The sequence below is a fragment of the Scyliorhinus torazame genome, chromosome 18 (genome assembly GCF_047496885.1).
Source record: "Scyliorhinus torazame isolate Kashiwa2021f chromosome 18, sScyTor2.1, whole genome shotgun sequence".
NCBI lineage: Eukaryota > Metazoa > Chordata > Chondrichthyes > Carcharhiniformes > Scyliorhinidae > Scyliorhinus > Scyliorhinus torazame.
The window spans coordinates 55,127,537-55,143,581 of NC_092724.1; the positions used below are offsets into that span (position 1 = coordinate 55,127,537).

The following is a 16,045-nucleotide window of genomic DNA, read 5'->3' on the forward strand; positions in this document are numbered from 1 at the left end:
AGATACATTGCAAAGATGCCCAAAGCCAGCACTTTGAGTTTTGCACAGAATCTAATATTTTACATTACTCAACATATTTTTCATGTGGGATTAAATAAACCTGGAATTATGGCAAACTGAAAGGCATGGCAGGCTAGAATTTGAATTGTAGCGAATGGCTACAGAGCGGAATGGATATCCAGGAGCTGGATCTAATCAAGGGATTGGAATAGCTTATTTAAAGATTGGAAAACCCAGTACAGATTAAGAAATTGCAATTCCTCTGAGGAATTTGTTGATTTATGTATTGCACAATGGATATTGAGGCGGAGTGGCAGACTGTAATCTAACTGAGGGGTTCTGATGCTTTGATGTCTCAGAGGCAGCTGTAGGATAGGATCCAAGTGAGGGAATCAGATGTTTCAGGTATAGAAAAATGAATACATGAGAGTGGATTGCATGCAGACATGAATCTTATTTAGAAGTCCAGATGTTTTTAAAGTAGAATAATGGCTAAAACCTGTGAGTGATGTATAGGATGGCATCTATTTTGGACCTTCCAAGTTGCTTGTTGAATTATACTGGAAGGTAGTAAATCTCAATAATACTTGTCGTAACTGTAGCAACCATCAATGTTACACATCGCAAGCCCCATTTAGAAATATTTGCCAAGTTTTCAGGTGAAGCTTTATTTGAAGTTTTTCCTTCACTTTATGTATTTGTGTTGAAAACACCAGCTGAACAAGACTTAAATTACCTAAGTGTAGATCCCCGAAGGGCTAAGTCAGGCAGAATACGCGTTTGATACAACATACAGGCCAAGGGATCTCCTGGGCTGCAGATCTGCAGTCACTGGGCATTTAGAGGACCTTCTTTCATTCATTCCTCTCAGAGCCAGAAAACTGCGGAGTGTCTTGCCTTTCTCGGTCTCCCTTTTCCTTTTCTACCTGCAGGCTTTTTAAATCCAATCTTGGAGACGCCTGATGACATGCATTATCTTGTCTTCACACTTGCTCTTTCCAACTCTGGTGGTGTTGTTAATTATTCGCCTCAGCCATTTACTAAAATATGCTTGGGGGGGGCTAGGGGAAGAAGTTGGCACTGACTAAGAGTTCCTGGTGGAGCTTTCAGCAACCCGTACCACTGACCCAAGTACCCATCATGTTGAGTTGCCATGACAACGGAGCAGCAGACTGAAGCTATGTTAAGTCTCACTGCCTTCTATGGGTTAAAGTGATTGGGAAAGATTTTAAATTACAAAGCTGGAGAAAGCCAATCGCTTCTCTCAGTCTAATGACTCTCACCCACTGGCAACTTAATTTGGCTTTTGCCATTTTGATAAATCTCTGTTTGGCCAGTCCATTGTGATTAAGGGAAGCGATACGGTGGGAGCTGTGAGAACTATGGCAGGCAAATTGTGCCTAGTGCTGCATTAAATTGAATGAAAAACCCTTGCTGTTCATTTGCATACAGAACTGCATCGTTAATCAGGACAGCAGACTGCCGGCAACTGTCATTACCTCAGAACTCAATTTGCTTAACTGGAAAAAGCTATTACAAAAGACCTGTGCGATCTCAAGTGACAGACCTCCTCCACCCGATGCTGACTCACTGCAGTAGATGTTAACTTTCCGCAGAGGTGGAAAGCTGGTGGTGGCAGAACAACTGCCAATTGGAGATTGGATAGGAAACCCGATCAGGCAGTAGAATGGCCGACCAATCCACAAGCACCCGTTCTCCACCACTCGTAAGAGGCAAACCTTTCTTTAAATGAAAATGGACTTTCCTCATCTCCTGGGGAAGGAGTTGGTACTGGTGCCATTAATAACTTCACTCAAGTGGTTATTCTTTATATCTGAACCTAGCTGGTGAGGGTTGGGAGTTTTTTTTGGTAGTGATGGCCATCAACATCAACTCAAAACTATCTTAGCTCAACACATGCTTCCCAGTGGTAATGGCATTGGACTAGTAATCCAGATGCCCAGGCTAATTTTCTGGAGACACAGGTTCAAATCCCACCATGGCAGCTGGTAGAATTTAAAATTGAAAACATAAACCTGGAATGGAAAACTAATCATCAGTGTTGATGGTGGCCATGAATCTACATCAATTGTGGTTAAAAATTCATCTGGTTCACTAGTGTCCTTTAGGGAAGGAAATCTGCCTCGTGACATGGCACCTTCTACATGTGACTCCAGACCCACAGCAATATGGTTGCCTCTTAACAATCCTCTGCAATAGCCTGAAGACTACTCAATTCAAGGGAAATTAGAGTTGGGTAACAAGCACTAGCAATGCCCATATCCCATGAAAGAAAGTTAAAGGCCTGGATTATGAAAAAGAAGAAACCCCAAGTGATTTTGTTGTCTGCCCTCCACCCTCTGCGGCACCAAAGCCAGTTGACTCTTTGCAATGCCCTCATTGGGATCTGTTAACATAGCACAAACCAGAGGTTAATCCTGGACCTTCCCTGGTCTATATGACCTGGTTGACATCAGTTTTTGATTTAGCAATTAAATAATGGAGGCTGTGATCCAAATTCATTTCTGAGCCATGGCAGAGAGTAACAATTGTACCTCAAAAGTTACCAGCAGCATGTGTTCACAAATGTTTGAGGGAAATTCAATACTGCTTACATCACCTGAACCTCTCTAACTGAGCCATCTGTGGCACAACGGAATTCACTTTGCAAACCATTCTAAACCTTTTGCAAGTGATCTGAATTTTGGAGCTTTGCCGCTTGCGAGCCCACATCAGTGAGAAGTGAGCTGAAAGGGACAATCGTGCACCTCTGTAAAAATGGAGTTAATTACACTCCTAAAAATAGTGTAGAAAACCCCACTTCGAACACCATCGAATCATACAGCACAGAAAGATATCATCCAGGCCAATGTGCATCTGTCAGCTGTTCGAATGAGCTATCCACTCCTGCAGCCTTGGAAACCATTCCTTTTCAGAATGCAGTATATCTGATTCCTTTTTGAAAGTTAGTAAATCGACTTCCATAACCTATTCAGCTCATAAATTCCAAATCATGAAATTTAGCTTTTAATTTCTGGGGCAAAGTTGTCTATCTCCTCCGCTCTCAAAGTTGTCCATCTCCTCTGCTCTCAATCATTAAAATTTAAAATGGCAAGTTTGATGACAATTGCTGCATAGCTTTAGTCAACTACATCTATAGAGTTCAACTGCACCAGATGTGGGCAAGCATGGCTTGTCTTTGCAGTGCTGTTAAGATAGAGGAAAAATTGCACCACTTTACAATTGTGTATCTTTCATGTTTTCTTTCCTCTTTTTGTGTGTTTATCTGCCCCATGTCCTGTTATCTGAATGCCTCTCTCCCTCCCCAATCTCCCTTTTACCACCTTTTCTGTCTCTCGCTTTCCCTGGCTCTCTGTTCTTTCTCTCCCCCTCCCTGCTGCATCTCCCCTCTCCCACATTCTGTGGCTATGGTATTTGCCCATGTTGCTCCAATTTGTTTTGTTGCTTTTTTTCTCCTTGGGTTGTGCTAATCTTCTTCTGAGACAGTCCCTTGGAATTGAAGTTGACTTTATTGTCGTCCAGTTCGATGAGTTCTGTGATGGCTGATAGGTCCAATGTATGATCTGAAATTTCTGCCACATTGAGGGCTGGCGGCTCTTAAAGGATCAGGCAGTTGAGGTGTTTGGAGGTTTGTGTGCTCTCTCTGCCACCTCGACTTCACCTCTCATGAAGTGTTTGGTACCTTCCTGAATAAACCTCTTCCATTTTGGTTTGCCACAAGCCAGGGGCTCCTGTGAGTCGGCGAGAATGTTTGAGCTCATCAGGGTTGTTTTGCGGACAGCAATACTACACTTTACATGAGCGTAAACTGGTGTAAAAATTTTCAACCATTCAAACCCAACCCCCACCCCCGTAACAAAAAGAAAGAAAAAAGTAACAGAGCAAGACATAAACATATCAATCCAACATAATACAGAACTTGTATAATGGTTCCTCCCGCACATATTGACTTTCCCATATGTTTATGTTTTTCCTTTCTCAAGTGCCCCTAGGGAAAACCCCTTTCCCCGCCCACCCTTATACTACCCCCCCCCGAAAGAAACGCCCCCCCTCCCCTACCCTACCCACCACCCCCCTCCCTCCATGGGTTGCTGCTGCTGCTGACCGACCTCCATCTAACGCTCCGCGAGATAGTCTAGGAACGGTTGCCACCGCCTGAAGAACCCCTGCGCAGACCCTCTCAAGGCAAACTTTATCCTCTCCAGCTTGATGAACCCTGCCATGTTGTTTATCCAGGCTTCCACACTGGGGGGCTTCGCGTCTTTCCACAATAGCAAGATCCTCTGCCGGGCTATCAAGGACGCAAAGGCCAGGATACCGGCCTCTTTCGCCTCCTGCACTCCCGGCTCGTCCGCCACTCCAAATAGTGCTAGCCCCCAACTTGGCTTGACCTGGACTTTCACCACCTTAGACATAGTCCTCGCAACACCCCTCCAGAACCCATCCAGTGCCGGGCACGACCAGAACATATGGGCGTGATTCGCCGGGCTTCCAGAGCACCTCCCACATCTGTCCTCCACCCCAAAGAACCTACTCAGCCTCGCCCCTCTCATATGCGCTCTGTGAATAACCTTAAACTGTATCAGGCTAAGCCTGGCACACGAGGAAGAGGAATTAACCTTACTTAGGGCATCAGCCCACAGACCCTCTTCAATCTCCTCTCCCCACTCCTCTTCCCATTTGCCCTTCAGCTCCTCTACCAAAGCTCCTCTTCTTTCATCTCCTGATATATCGCCGTCACCTTCCCTCTCCGACCCATACCCCCGAAATCACCCTGTCCTGAATCCCCTGTACCGGAAGCAATGGGAATTCCCTCACCTGCCGCCTCACAAACGCCCTCACTTGCATGTACCTGAAAGCGTTTCCCGGGGGTAGCCCACACTTCTCCTCCAGCACCCCTAGGCTCGCCAACGTCCCATCGATGAACAGGTCCCCCATTCTTCTAATCCCTGCCCGATGCCAGCTCTGAAACCCCCTTCCTGGGACAAACCGATGGTTATCTCTGATCGGGGACCACACCGAGGTTCCCATCGCACCCTTGTGCCGTCTCCACTGCCCCCAGATCTTTAGCGTTGCCGCCACCACCAGACTCGTGGTGTACCTTGTCGGCGAGAGCGGCAGCGGTGCCGTCACCAGCGCCCCCAGGCTCGTTCCTTTGCAGGCCGTCATCTCCAACCTCTTCCATGCCGCCCCCTCTCCCTCCATCACCCACTTACGGATCATCGCCACGTTGGCTGCCCAATAGTAGCCACCCAGATTCGGCAACGACAGCCCTCCTCTATCTCTACTGCGCTCCAGAAACCCCCTCCTTACCCTCGGGGTCTTGTTTGCCCACACAAAACTCATAATGCTCCTGCCTACCCTCTTAAAAAAGGCCTTGGTGATCATAATTGGAAGGCACTGGAACACAAAAAGAAACCTCAGGAGGACCATCATTTTAATCGACTGTACTCTGCCCGCTAGCGAGAGTGGCGACATGTCCCATAATTTGAAGTCCTCCTCCATCTGCTCCACCAGCCGCTCCAAATTAAGTTTATGCAGGGCCCCCCAACTCCTAGCTATTTGGATCCCCAAGTACCGAAAGCTCCTTTCCGCCCTCCTCAACGGTAGGTCGTCTATCCCTCTTCCCTGGTCCGCTGGATGCAAAGAGCTCACTTTTCCCTACATTGAGCTTATAGCCCGAGAAGTCCCTGAACTCCCTCAGGATCTGCATGACCACCACCATCCCCGCCACTGGATCCGTCACATACAACAACAGGTCGTCTGCATATAGCGACACTCGATGCTCCTCTCCCCCTCGGACCACCCCCCTCCATTTCCTGGACTCCCTTAATGCCATGGCCAAAGGTTCAATTGCTAATGCAAACAACAGGGGGGACAGGGGGCACCCCTGCCTCGTCCCTCGATACAGCCGAAAATACTCCGACCTCCGCCGATTCGTAACCACACTCGCCACCGGTGCTCTATATAGCTTAACCCAACTGATAAACCCCTCCCCAAACCCAAACATCCGCAACACTTCCCAGAGATACTCCCACTCTACTCGGTCAAGGGCCTTCTCTGCGTCCATAGCTGCCACTATCTCCGCCTCTCCCTCCACCGATGGCATAATCACATTTAGGAGCCTCCGCACATTGGTGTTTAGCTGCCTGCCCTTTACAAATCCCGTCTGGTCCTCGTGAATCACCCCCGGGACACAGTCCTCAATCCTCGTAGCCAGCACGTTTGCCAGCAACTTAGCATCCACGTTAAGGAGCGAAATCGGCCTATACGACCCACATTGCAGTGGGTCCTCATCCCGCTTCAGGATCAAGAGATCATCGCCTCAGACATTGTCGGGGGCAGGGGGCAGGGTCCCTCCCTCCCTTGCCTCATTGAAAGTCCTCACCAGCAACGGGGCTAACAGGTCTACGTACTTCCTGTAGAACTCAACCGGGAACCCATCTGGTCCCAGGGCCTTCCCCGCCTGCATGCTCCCCAGTCCTTTAATCAGCTCCTCCAACCCAATTGGGGCCCCCAAACCAGCCACCTCCTGCTCCTCCACCCTCGGGATCCTCAGTTGATCCAGAAATCGTTGCATCCCCTCTTCCCCCGCTGGGGGCTGAGATCTGTACAGCTCCTCATAAAAGGCCTTAAATGCCTCATTTACTTTCACCGCACTCCGCACCGTAGTTCCCCTGCCATCCTTGACTCCACCTATCTCCCACGCTGCCATCCTCTTCCAGAACTGATGTGCCAGCATCCGGCTCGCCTTCTCCCGATACTCGTACGTCGCCCCCTGTGCTTTCCTCCGCTGTGCCTCTGCCTTCCCTGTGGTCAACAGGTCGAATTCCGTCTGGAGACTTCGCCTCTCCCTAAGTAGTCCTTCCTCGGGGGCCTCTGCATATCTCCTGTCCACCCTTAAGATCTCCCCCACTAACCTCTCCCTTTCCCTGCCCTCTCTCTTCTCCCTGTGAGCCCTGATGAAGATTAGCTCTCCCCTGACCACCGCCTTCAGCGCCTCCCATACTACCCCCACCTGCACCTCCCCGTTGTCGTTGGCCTCCAAATACCTTTCAATGCACCCCCGTACCCTCCCGCACACCACCTCATCTGCCAGTAATCCCACATCCAAACGCCACAGCGGGCGTTGGTCCCTCTCCTCTCCCAACTCCAGTTCCCCCAGTGCGGGGCGTAGTCTGAGATGCCTATGGCCGAATACTCCGTTCCCTCCACTTTTGGGATCAGCGCCCTGCTCAGAACAAAGAAATCTATCCGGGAGTAGGCTTTGTGTAAGTGGGAGAAAAAAGAAAATTCTCTGGCCAGGGGCCTGGCAAATCTCCACGGATCCACTCCCTCCATCTGGTCCATAAACCTCCTAAGCACCTTGGCGGCAGCCGGCCTATTCCCGGTCCTAGATCTGGAACGATCTAATGCTGGGTCCAAAATCCCCCCCCCCCCCCCCCCCCCCCCATTATCAAGCTTCCTACCTCCAGGTCCGGAATGCTCCCCAACATACGCTTCATAAATCCAGCATCGTCCCAGTTCGGGGCGTAGACGTTTACCAATACCACCCACGCCCCCTGCAGCCTACCGCTCACCATCACGTATCGACCACCATTGTCCACTACTATGTTCTTGGCCTCAAACGACACCTGCTTCCCCACCAGTATTGCCACCCCTCTATTCTTCGCATCAAGCCCCGAGTGGAATACCTGTCCTACCCATCCCTTTCTTAACCTGAACTGGTCTGCCACCTTCAAATGTGTCTCCTGAAGCATGACCACGTCTGCCTTCAGTTCCTTTAAGTGCGCAAACACTCGGGCCCTCTTAACTGGCCCATTCAGGCCCCTCACAGTCCACGTTATCAGCCGGATTGGGGGGCTCCCCCCTCCCCCTGCCGACTAGCCATCTCCTGTTTTAGGCCAGTCCCGTGCCCGCACCCTCCAGTTCCCCCAGACGGGGAACCCCGCCCCGACCACCTCTTCTGTTTTCTGTTCCCCCTCGGCCAATGGAGCAGCAACCCTATTTCCCCCCCGCCAGATCCATATCTAGCTCTTTTGCTCCCCCCCATAACACACCCGTAAGTCAGCTGACATCTGCTTACCCCGGCTTCCCCCACCTTCCCGTTGACCGCCCCCCCCCCCCCCCCCCCCGTGTGGGAATCCCCCTTCCTCCTCCTCCCCAGCAATCGGTGTGCGCTCCTCCATCCCCCCTCCGCCCTTCCCTAACGCGGGAAAAAGCCCGCTCTTTCCTGAGCCAGCTCCGCCCCCTCTGGCGCAGCTCCTGTTGCGGCCTTATCCCAATTCCCCCATCCCTCCCCTCCCTCCAGCACCGACGCCCACATTCCCCACAGTCTGCCCATCAGATCTCTTCCCCCATCCCCATCCATCGCTCCACCCGTGGAACATTCCTTACACATAGTTAAAACCCTGTATACAACCGACATGCCCCCCACAACCACAGACCCTCAGTTTGAGTCCAATTTTTCAGTTTGAATAAAGGTCCAAGCCTCTTCAGGCGCTTCAAAGTAGTAGTGTCGATCCTGAAAAGTGACCCATAATCGCGCTGGCTGCAGCATTCCGAATCTCACCCTCTTCTTATGCAGCACCGCCTTGGCCCGATTAAACCCAGCTCTCTTCTTTGCCACCTCCGCGCTCCAGTCCTGGTAGATTCGGATCGCCGCATTCTCCCATCTACTGCTCCGCTCTTTCTTGGCCCATCTCAGGACACACTCTCTGTCCACGAAACGATGAAACCTCACCACTACCGCCCTTGGCGGCTCGTTGGCCTTGGGTCTCCTCGCCAGGACCCGATGAGCCCCATCTAGCTCTAGGGGACTCGGAAAGGCCTCCGCACCCATCAGCGAATGGAGCATCGTACTCACATACGGCCTGGCATCGGCCCCCTCCACCCCTTCAGGGAGACCCAGAATCCGAAGATTCTTCCTCCTCGACCTGTTCTCCAGGTCCTCGAATCTTTCGGCCCACCTCTTGTGCAGCGCCTTCACCGCCAGGCCCAAGATCTCGTCCTCGTTCTCGGTGGCTTTCTCCCGCACTGCTCGGATCTCTACCCCTTGGGCCTCAGCCCCTCGATTGCCGTCAGCAGTGGCGCCAGCACCTCTTTCTTAAGCTCCTCCACGCAGCGCCTGAGAAACTCCTGCTGCACCGGCCCCCATGCTGCTCGATTTCCGCCCTCCGCCATCTTGTTTTTTCTCCCTCGTTTCTTTTGCTGCTCCAAAGCCGCTTTTTTTACCGCTCCACTTCTGGTCCACTCCATATACTATGGAAGGGGGACCCTGCTCTCACCTTCCCACACAGGAAGTCATCAAAAAATTTCCGTTGGGGCTCCTCTGGAGAGCCCAAACGTCCGTTCTAGCGGGAGCCGCCGAAATGTGTGGCTTAGCTCCGCATCGCCGCAACCGGAAGTCAAAAGTGACCTTTTGTTGAAGGAATGAGGTTCGAATCCATGGAGCTTTCATGTGCTTAGTAGCCCTGATGCTGTTTTGATAATGCACATCGCTTTGCAGATGTTGCAGTATAGCTCCCATCTCAATTGGAACTGAGACACCCTTGCCAGGACAATTTTCACCCAGAGGGTGTTGGGAATCTGGAACTGACTGCCTGAAAGGGTTGCAGAGGCGGGAACTCTCACAACATTTGAGAAGCATTTGAAATGACACAGCAAACAAGGCTGCAGATCAAGTGCTTGAAAATGGGATTGGAATAAATAGGTGCTTGATGGTCGGTGCAAAGGGCCGAAGGGTCTCTTTCCGTGCTGTAAAACTCTTATGACTCGAATAAAATAGCATTCCAAAAGAATATAATGCTTGTGTTGAATTTCCATTCTTGATTAATAGAAATTAGATGCTAACTGCTTAATTAATATAATGGTTTTTGGATAAACTACTCATAGATACTCCATGTGTTTTATATTTCAGTCCCTGACAGACCCACTCTGTCGGCCCGTCTGACTCAGGAGAACACAGCCGTGATACAATGGCAGCCTCCCTCTGCAACTTTTGGTCAACTCCTCGGGTATCAGCTTCACTTTGGGCGCACGGATGTCCAGCCCCTGACAACACTGGAGTTCTCTGACCATGAATATCAGTATGTGGCCCACAGCATGCACAAAGGTGCCACCTACGTGTTTAGGCTGGCAGCACGAAATAGGGCTGGCCTTGGGGACGAGGACACCACCCAGCTTACTCTACCCGAAGATGTGCCCAGAGGTTACCCGCAGATCCTTGACTTGGCAAATATCACCACCTCATCTGTTCAGTTTGGCTGGCTGCCTCCTGCTTTGGCAGAAAGGAATGGCAACATCACCATGTACACTGTGTCCTGTGTTCAGGCAGGTTCTCAGAGCAACCCCATTGAAGTGTCCACCAGATCTTCCCAGACTAGCCTCATATTGAACAACCTTAAACCGGACACCAGATATGACATTAAAATCAGGGCACAAACCAGTAAAGGCCCTGGTCCTTACAGTCACGCTGTTCAGTATCGGACCATACCATTGGATCAAGGTAGGGGTTATCTATTGCCTTGTCATCCCAGGTGGCGGTGGGGCAGTTTTGGGCTTGGTACACTCTCTCTTCTACTTGCAGTCAACTGCGTCAAATCCCAAGGTAAAATATGTCAGGTCTGCTGAGAGCAAGCTGTTGGTAGCTTCAGAATTGCTTCATTGCTCGTGCAGGTAAGGTCATCGTTTGGGGACACCAGGTCATACACAGTAGAGGTGGTCCTCAGTGAGCTCTGCGCTCCATGCTACAAACACAAACACACAGGTAGGAATGACTGCTGTTCTGTACTTCTGACTTGTAGCAAGAAGCAGTTAGTCCAGATACTCTAGAAGACGGGTAGGCCACTGGCCGAGGAGACCTGGTGGTCACGTGGACATCTGATGTTGCTTCTGTGCCCAGTTTGCCAGTTGAAGCATTGACCAGTTGAGCAGATCCAGCAGACGAGTAGTACACTGTTGGTTGGGGCAGCAAAATATTGGTGATCACAAGTTTGCAATCTCTTGGTGGGTATGTGGTGGTACTTATAACCCAAGTTAAGGCGTCATGATATGAGGTAAATCGAAACAAATGCAACATTAATTTGAATATGTATTAAACGGAAACTTACTGAGAGATTGTCAAAATCCTTACAGTGCCGTATTTCAGTACTGACGTGTTCACAGTCCATCGTGTTTAGCGGCAGCCTTACAGAAAGCTGGTGTCTGTTCACATTGTCGTCGGATCTTTTTCTGTTAATTTGCATTCTTTTTCAGCAGTTTTCCCTAAAAATTTCCGAGTAAAGCTTGTAATGAAGACCTCAGTGCTGCTTAGTTGGGAGATTCCAGAACATTACAACTCTCCAATTCCGTATAAGGTAAGTTTGTATTTGTGGCAAATTATCTGTATTCTGCTGACTTTTCGTGCACCAACACAGACGCAGCGAACACCCTGCTCAAGGATCATCCTCAGGCCCACTGCTCCTCAGAGTGATGGGAGGTGAGCCTGTGCCTGAATTGTGGGGTGCTGCCACATACTTCCCTGAAGGAAGAGAATGGTACACCAATACCTGTATTTTAACAAGGGGGTGGGGGATTCACGGAATCCACTAGCTGGCGCCAGGATTTGCGCCAGCCAGTCGAATCGGGAGTCAGGCAGGAAATGGTTTAATGCTGGGCATCAAACTCATTCTGAGTCTCTGGCTGCCCCACCAGACCCAACGGCCCCACCCCCCCAATATCCAGCATGAAAATGAAAATACTTCATTAGAACTGGTTTAAATATCATTATCAGGCAAGTAGCCAGGTTCACCTGCCTCCCGGTGCTCCAGCACCGTCCCCCACAAGTAGCCTGGTTTCCTGCTGATGTGAATTGGTGCAAATTCTGAGAAACTGGGAGCTAGCAGCTTGTACTCCAAGGTGGAAGGCAAAGAGATGAATACCTTCCTTACACTTGCTTCCAGGGAACCAAGGGGAGGTGGGGTTCGTGTGGGGGGGTGGAGGGGGGGCGCTCAGGTCGGGGGTCTGTCCTGGGATGGCAGTTGTTTGGCTGGTCTTCTCATCTGCAACCTTTAAATCCTTTAAACTGTCTGTTATCTTGTCAAGATGAAAAATCTCTGAGAATAAAGTGAAAGTCTTCCCATCTATAGCCGTAAACCCTTTCAACTATCTGTCAGCATGAAAGATCTGTGAGATGAAGGTAGAAGCCTCCCTCTAATCTGGTGGAAACCTTTGAAGTAATCTTTTTCACAGTCAATTTCACTGCCATTTATCTTTTTCAAGCCTGTGTGCATGCCCAGAAGCCTAAAAGCTTTGATCTGCATTGTATACATTCACATTCACGATCCACTGCCTTTAAAAACCTCACGATTGACAGATCCAGACAGTTTCCAAGGAAGAACTACCATTGTTTGTTTATTTTGCTCTACAGGGGTCCATTAACTCTGAAATACTTCCTCTTTTGAGCAGCTGTTCTTTCTAACTGTGTAGTTTTTTAAAAAAAGAGGCTGTCTTCTTTTGTTCTAAAGAGCTTCCTAGAAAGAGGTGTGGGCATAGCACTCAGACAGAGTTGCACTGAATGATGTACCTTACTTAACCTCCCCTTCATTCTTTTCATGATAAGAACAATTTATTTCTGTAAAAGGTTATTAGAACTACCAAATTGTGTTATTAAAAATGATGATGTGGAGATGCCGACGTTGGACTGGGGTGAGCGCAGTAAGAATTCTTACAAAACCAGGTTAAAGTCCAACAGATTTGTTTCAAATCACTAGCTTTCGGAGCACTGCTCCTTCCTCAGGTCGTGAGGAAGGAGCAGTGCTCTGAAACTAATGATTTGAAACAAACCTGTTGGACTTTAACCTGGTGTTGTAAAACTTCTTACTATTAAAAATGATGATAGAGAAGCAGAATCTCAGTGAAGTATGATTATTTAAGACCCAGCCTGACACTTAATACAGTTCCTTAGTCTTGATTCTTAATGGATACGGTTCCATTGATTTTGATTCTTAATGGATACAGTTCCACTCATTCTCACTGTTGCTGGTTAATACTTGCATAGTCTCTGGTTTTATTAGTAAAACTTTCATTGAACCTCCTTTGAACTATATGTTTAATTTTAACGTGAATATTTTCAGCAGTCATGCTGCAGTGATCTAGGGGACTGATTAAAATTTCCAGTTCAGTAATGATTTTAAAGAAACCTAATATTTTTTTAATTCTTTGATGGGATGTGGGCACCTTTGGCAATGAGTGTTTGTTGTCCATCCCTAATTGCTCTTGAGCAGAGTGATTTGCTAGGCCATTTCAGAAGGTAGTTAAGAGTCAATCACATTGCTGAGGTCTGGAGTCACACGTAAATCAGACCAGATAAGGACATCAGATTTCCTTTCCTCAAGGACATTAGTGAACCAGATGTGTTTTTGCAACAATTGATAGTTTCATGACCAATACTGAGACTAGTTTATATTTCAGATTTAGTTAATTGAATTTAAATTCCAGGTGCTGCCACCATGGGATTTGAACCCATGTTCCCAGAACATTACCTGGGTTACTTTAATGGATTTCTAGGCTGTCAGCCAAGAACGCAAAATGAGGCTTGGCTGGGAGCCCAGAAGTTCATTAGAGTGTTGAAACAGCTGAGCCCCAGGGAAAAGATTGCTTGATTGACAGCTAAGGCTCTCTGATCCCTTCTGTCAATTGCACAATGTACATTTACGCAAGATATAGAGGCTTCTACTTGCAGTTGTTGCTATTGATACATTAAAGTGTCTGGATGATTCACACTTGTATTTCTCTGTCGTAAAAATGTTTTTTTAAGAGGTGGAAAATTAAAAGAGAATAAAAAAGCCTTTTTTTTTTACACATGATATTGTCACTATTAGTGTTCATTGGTTCTATACCATGTATAGTGGGTGAATGGGCATGGATATAGCTTGACATGGGGGGGCATGAAGTGCCAGAGGGGATGGATAGGCACGGATGGGGCCTGGGGAGTGTGTAGAATGTAAGAGGTGAGGGCTAAAAGGCCTTTTTCCATTTTAACTGGGGGTAAAGTCCCACAGAACTGAGGTAGGTGTTTTAAACAGGCCCACCTAAGCCCCCTGCAGTCCATGTGACTGCCTATGAACATTTTCCCAGGCATGCTGGCCCCGACTGTATCCGCGCTTTCCAGAATGAAAATCCCATCTATCCTGGCACTTTCTGCCCAGGCAGGAGAGCCGAGCGGGAATTTCCCACTAAGTGCCTCATGGATGTAAATCCAACCCTAATTGTGGGATGTGGTTATCAACGCTGGCATTTTATGTGTGTGTGAACCAGGCAGCAAAGTGGGATGTCTGCAGTGCTGGAAAGCAAGATCATTTCCATGGTTCCTTCAGCTGGTGTGGTCTTGATCTCAGCCTTCCTCTCGGTGACGAGGGACTGGTGTCAGCCATGCCACACAGTTAACTGCCAGACTCACTGTAAATTCTCACACATGAGCTACAGTGACACAGATGAGGTGCAAGTAGCTCACTGATGGCTGCATTTGGAACCATATCCCGGCAGGGAGTTTGAACCCTCAGGAGAGGAGAGAAAAGTCAGGATCTGTGAAATGTCCCAGATAGCCACACCGGACTTGAGAAAAGAGCAGAGAACAAATAACTTCAAATTAGCTTGAGTAATTATCCATGAAATAAGATAACCGCTAGAAAGCAATAGAAAGTGACTATAGATGTCAGAAAATAGATGTCCTGATAGACGACAGTCTGTCGAGACAGTGGGAGGGATATCAGCAGACTCGGTCAAACATCAAGGGCAAAGTAAGTAATATTCCATTAACACTGCAGATGAGAAACATCACAGTTTGCAGTGATTATAAACCTGTGAAGATGCCGTCTGCTTTACGAACACTGATAAAATCAACACTTACTTTGTCCTGAATCACAGTTGCACAAACATCTCCTGTTTGAAAATTGTACTGTGCCTTGGGATCTACTCCCCACGCCTTGAGCAACCTGTTTCCAAACAGTTATTATCATCTGCAAGCTTGGGGAAAACACGAGTTCTGTCATAAAAAAATCACAAAGAATATTTCAAAGCTTTGACCATGGCACATACCTCACTGAAGGCTGTGACTCACATTGGCTAGCTCCAAGGGCACTTGCATCCTCCAAGATCTATCCCGTTCCCATTCTTCAGACCTGAGACTTGAAATTGGGGATCAGCAAGTTGTTCAGCCAGAGGGGGAGTTGCGACAAAGCCCAAACCTGCCCTCATCCATGTACCATGTTCTACTTTTCATCTGGGATTGCTGATTACTGCTCTGGGTTGGGAACTATGGCTGAATATTTTTTTCCTCTCTAGCTTATGCCCACTGAAGTCTAGAAGGCATATGACAAGGTGCCTCATTAAAGGTTACTGCACTAAATAAGAGCTCATGGTGTGGTGGATAAAACATTAGCACAGGGAGAGGATTGGTTAGCTAACAGGATCAAAGAGTCGACATAAATGTGACTTTTTTTCAAATTGGCCACAGTGAGTCCCACAGGGATCAGTGCTGGGGCCTCAAGTTTTTTTCAATAAATATTTTTATTTCAGTTTGCATTTTTACACTGTACAAGAGACAGATGAAACGTTTATTATTTACAATTTACACGGTCCTTTTCAGCACCCCCTCCCCCCCCCTTTGTTCCCTCCCCATCCCCTTTTCTACTGACTCCGGGTCCTATCCGAGACCTTCACCGTAGGTGGTTTGTTTTGCCGTTTGTTTTGCTCTTATAGCTTTGTGAGGGGCCCTCTGGTCCCCATGTCGGTCTTTCGCTGGGCGAGCCAGCAGGCAGCTGGTCTTCTCTCCGTGTTCAGAAAAGGTCAGTCACCCATGTCTGGCCTTCTTGGTGGATAGCATGTTAAAGTCCATTTGTAGCTTTTTCCTCTCCGCCAGTAGCTCTATGGTCGGGGCCTCGCAGTATCTTCTGTCAATCTCCTGATGGAGTTGATCAGTTCCTGCCTAGTCGCCCTTTCTTCCCTGTCTCTGCGTGCCTTGTAGGTGATGATTTCTCCCTCA

The 16,045-nt window shown here is 48.4% G+C and overlaps 1 protein-coding gene across 1 annotated transcript in view; it reads left to right on the top strand.

Moving 5' to 3' along the window:
- Positions 1-16,045, top strand: part of LOC140395214 (receptor-type tyrosine-protein phosphatase delta-like) — a 634,165-nt gene that overhangs the window by 485,147 nt on the left and 132,973 nt on the right. The window contains exons 16-17 of the mRNA XM_072482754.1: positions 9,941-10,528; positions 11,278-11,378. Coding sequence (XP_072338855.1) covers positions 9,941-10,528; positions 11,278-11,378 — 689 coding nt within the window. The remainder of the gene's footprint in view (positions 1-9,940; positions 10,529-11,277; positions 11,379-16,045) is intronic.